The following is a 3,485-nucleotide window of genomic DNA, read 5'->3' on the forward strand; positions in this document are numbered from 1 at the left end:
TTGGAACGGAAGAGGTCCCCCAAACTCTCCGGTAGGAGGGTGTGTCTATATACTATAAGGATAGTCCTGTAGATACTGTATGACCACCTGGTTAAGCCCAGGTAGTGAATCTATCCTCTCCGCTCCGTACAACTCCACGATTCGTCCCCTACACAGCTGCTGTAAGGTCATGGGTCGCTCCCTGCGCCACGCCCTCCGCAGCCGCCTATGGGATGACTCCACGTAGAACCGCAGCAAGGCGAACAATGAATCAAAGGCCTTGTTACTGCCGTTGAGGCGGAAACTCTGACTGGTCAGGAGGACGCGGACACTGACGGGCCCCCGGTCGCCGTGGTAACTGAGGGTGAAGAAGACGTCCGGCTGCCTGCTGTCCCTGGCAACCACACAACCACACGACAGCACAACGTTACACAGGACGGAACAGCAAGGGGGGTCTGTGCCTGTTTGTTTCCTGATGAGGTACAGCCATGTGTGTGTGTGCGGAGTATACCTGATGAGGAAGCTCCCAGGCAGTGTGTGTAGCAGGGTGTGGTGTATACCTGATGAGGAAGCTCCCAGGCGGTGTGTGTAGCAGGGTGTGGTGTATACCTGATGAGGAAGCTCCCAGGCGGTGTGTGTAGCAGGGTGTGGAGTATACCTGATGAGGAAGCTCCCAGGCGGTGTGTGTAGCAGGGTGTGGTGTATACCTGATGAGGAAGCTCCCAGGCGGTGTGTGTAGCAGGGTGTGGTGTATACCTGATGAGGAAGCTCCCAAGCGGTGTGTGTAGCAGGGTGTGGAGTATACCTGATGAGGAAGCTCCCAGGCAGTGTGTGTGTAGCAGGGTGTGGTGTATACCTGATGAGGAAGCTCCCAGGCGGTGTGTGTAGCAGGGTGTGGTGTATACCTGATGAGGAAGCTCCCAGGCGGTGTGTGTAGCAGGGTGTGGTGTATACCTGATGAGGAAGCTCCCAGGCGGTGTGTGTAGCAGGGTGTGGTGTATACCTGATGAGGAAGCTCCCAGCGGTGTGTGTAGCAGGGTGTGGAGTATACCTGATGAGGAAGCTCCCAGGCGGTGTGTGTGTAGCAGGGTGTGGTGTATACCTGATGAGGAAGCTCCCAGGCGGAGTGTGTAGCAGGGTGTGGTGTATACCTGATGAGGAAGCTCCCAGGCGGTGTGTGTGTAGCAGGGTGTGGTGTATACCTGATGAGGAAGCTCCCAGGCGGTGTGTGTAGCAGGGTGTGGTGTATACCTGATGAGGAAGCTCCCAGGCAGTGTGTGTAGCAGGGTGTGGTGTATACCTGATGAGGAAGCTCCCAGGCGGTGTGTGTAGCAGGGTGTGGTGTATACCTGATGAGGAAGCTCCCAGGCAGTGTGTGTAGCAGGGTGCGGTATATACCTGATGAGGAAGCTCCCAGGCGGTGTGTGTAGCAGGGTGTGGTGTATACCTGATGAGGAAGCTCCCAGGCGGTGTGTGTGCAGCAGGGTGTGGTGTATACCTGATGAGGAAGCTCCCAGGTGGTGTGTGTGTAGCAGGGTGTGGTGTATACCTGATGAGGAAGCTCCCAGGCAGTGTGTGTAGCAGGGTGTGGTGTATACCTGATGAGGAAGCTCCTAGGCGGTGTGAGTAGCAGGGTGTGGTGTATACCTGATGAGGAAGCTCCCAGGCAGTGTGTGTGTAGCAGGGTGTGGTGTATACCTGATGAGGAAGCTCCCAGGCGGTCTGTGTAGCAGGGTGTGGTGTATACCTGATGAGGAAGCTCCCAGGCGGTGTGTGTAGCAGGGTGTGGTGTATACCTGATGAGGAAGCTCCCAGGCGGTGTGTGTAGCAGGGTGTGGTGTATACCTGATGAGGAAGCTCCCAGGCAGTGTGTGTAGCAGGGTGTGGTGTATACCTGATGAGGAAGCTCCCAGGCGGTGTGTGTAGCAGGGTGTGGTGTATACCTGATGAGGAAGCTCCCAGGCGGTGTGTGTGTAGCAGGGTGTGGTGTATACCTGATGAGGAAGCTCCCAGGTGGTGTGTGTGTAGCAGGGTGTGGTGTATACCTGATGAGGAAGCTCCCAGGCAGTGTGTGCAGCAGGGTGTGGTGTATACCTGATGAGGAAGCTCCTAGGCGGTGTGAGTAGCAGGGTGTGGTGTATACCTGATGAGGAAGCTCCCAGGCAGTGTGTGTGTAGCAGGGTGTGGTGTATACCTGATGAGGAAGCTCCCAGGCGGTCTGTGTAGCAGGGTGTGGTGTATACCTGATGAGGAAGCTCCCAGGCGGTGTGTGTAGCAGGGTGTGGTGTATACCTGATGAGGAAGCTCCCAGGCGGTGTGTGTAGCAGGGTGTGGTGTATACCTGATGAGGAAGCTCCCAGGCGGTGTGTGTAGCAGGGTGCGGTGTATACCTGATGAGGATGCTCCCAGACGGTGTGTGTAGCAGGGTGCGGTGTATACCTGATGAGGAAGCTCCCAGGCGGTGTGTGTAGCAGGGTGCGGTGGGCCTCCTCCATCTCCATAGGGCCCCAGTAGTAGCCACTGTGAACCAGCTGACGGTGTGTGTGTCGCACTAGAAGATACTCCTGCTGGCTGAAGAACGGCCGGAGATGTGTGGTCCAGGAGTCTGGGATCGGATCGGGCAAGTGGAGAAGAGGTCCGAGGCAGGGGAGAGGGACACTGGGGCTTGGCCAGGGGAGAGGGACACTGGGGCTTGGCCAGGGGGGAGGGACACTGGGGCTTGGCCAGGGGAGAGGGACACTGGGTCTAGTCGCTTTAAAGCTGCTCTGTTGAGGCCACCAGGGATGGAGGGCACCGCCAGAACTGGTCTTGTCTGGAGGTGTGGTCCGGTTGTCTGTGCTGGTCTGGACCGTATTCTGTAGTTCTAAGAGTTGGATCTGATGTTGTAGGTTCTGTTGTTCTAAGAGTTCATTCTCTTGACCTAAGAGTTCGAAGTTCTCGAGTTCTAGGAGTTGGTTCTGTTGTTCTTGAACGCGGTTCTGCTGTTCTACGTGTTCTAGGGTTTCCCCTGGAAGCTGCTGGGTTCCGTCCTGGTTCTGCGTGGGTGCCGTGTGGTTCTGCGATGGTTCCACTGTGGTTCCTGCCAGAGTGTCTCTGACCATCATACAGAAGAGAGCCCTCCACTGGATCCCCCATCCCCAGTAGTAGCCACTGTGAACCAGCTGACGGTGTGTGTCGCACTAGAAGATACTCCTGCTGGATGAAGAAGGGCCAGAGGTGTATGGTCCAGGAGTCTGGATCACTATCCCACATCCAAATCCACTATAGGGGCGAGGAGAGAGATCCAGAATGATCTGGAGAGATCCTGGGAGAAGAGACAGACAGACAGGCAACAGTGTTATTGAGGTGCTGTATGAAAACATAGGCCGGCCCCCCACACACACACACACACACACACACACACACACACACACACACACACACACACACACACACACACACACACACACTTAACGCTGAAACTAACGCTGGAAAGTTTAGTCTGCTCATGTTTCAAACTCCGTCTG

General features: G+C 56.0%; 1 protein-coding gene across 1 annotated transcript in view; it reads right to left on the reverse strand.

Moving 5' to 3' along the window:
• Positions 1–3,255, reverse strand: part of LOC135530402 (suppressor of cytokine signaling 1-like) — a 4,126-nt gene extending 871 nt beyond the window's left edge. Inside the window, exons 1-2 of the mRNA XM_064958735.1 lie at positions 2,419–3,255; positions 1–373 (exon numbers count right to left, since the gene is read on the reverse strand). The exon at positions 1–373 is cut by the window's left edge and continues 110 nt beyond it. Of these exons, the coding sequence (XP_064814807.1) occupies positions 46–373; positions 2,419–3,083 (993 nt within the window). The 5' untranslated portion in view covers positions 3,084–3,255 and the 3' untranslated portion in view covers positions 1–45. The remainder of the gene's footprint in view (positions 374–2,418) is intronic.
• Positions 3,256–3,485: the final 230 nt, after the last annotated feature.

The sequence above is a fragment of the Oncorhynchus masou genome, unplaced genomic scaffold (genome assembly GCF_036934945.1).
Source record: "Oncorhynchus masou masou isolate Uvic2021 unplaced genomic scaffold, UVic_Omas_1.1 unplaced_scaffold_1333, whole genome shotgun sequence".
NCBI lineage: Eukaryota > Metazoa > Chordata > Actinopteri > Salmoniformes > Salmonidae > Oncorhynchus > Oncorhynchus masou.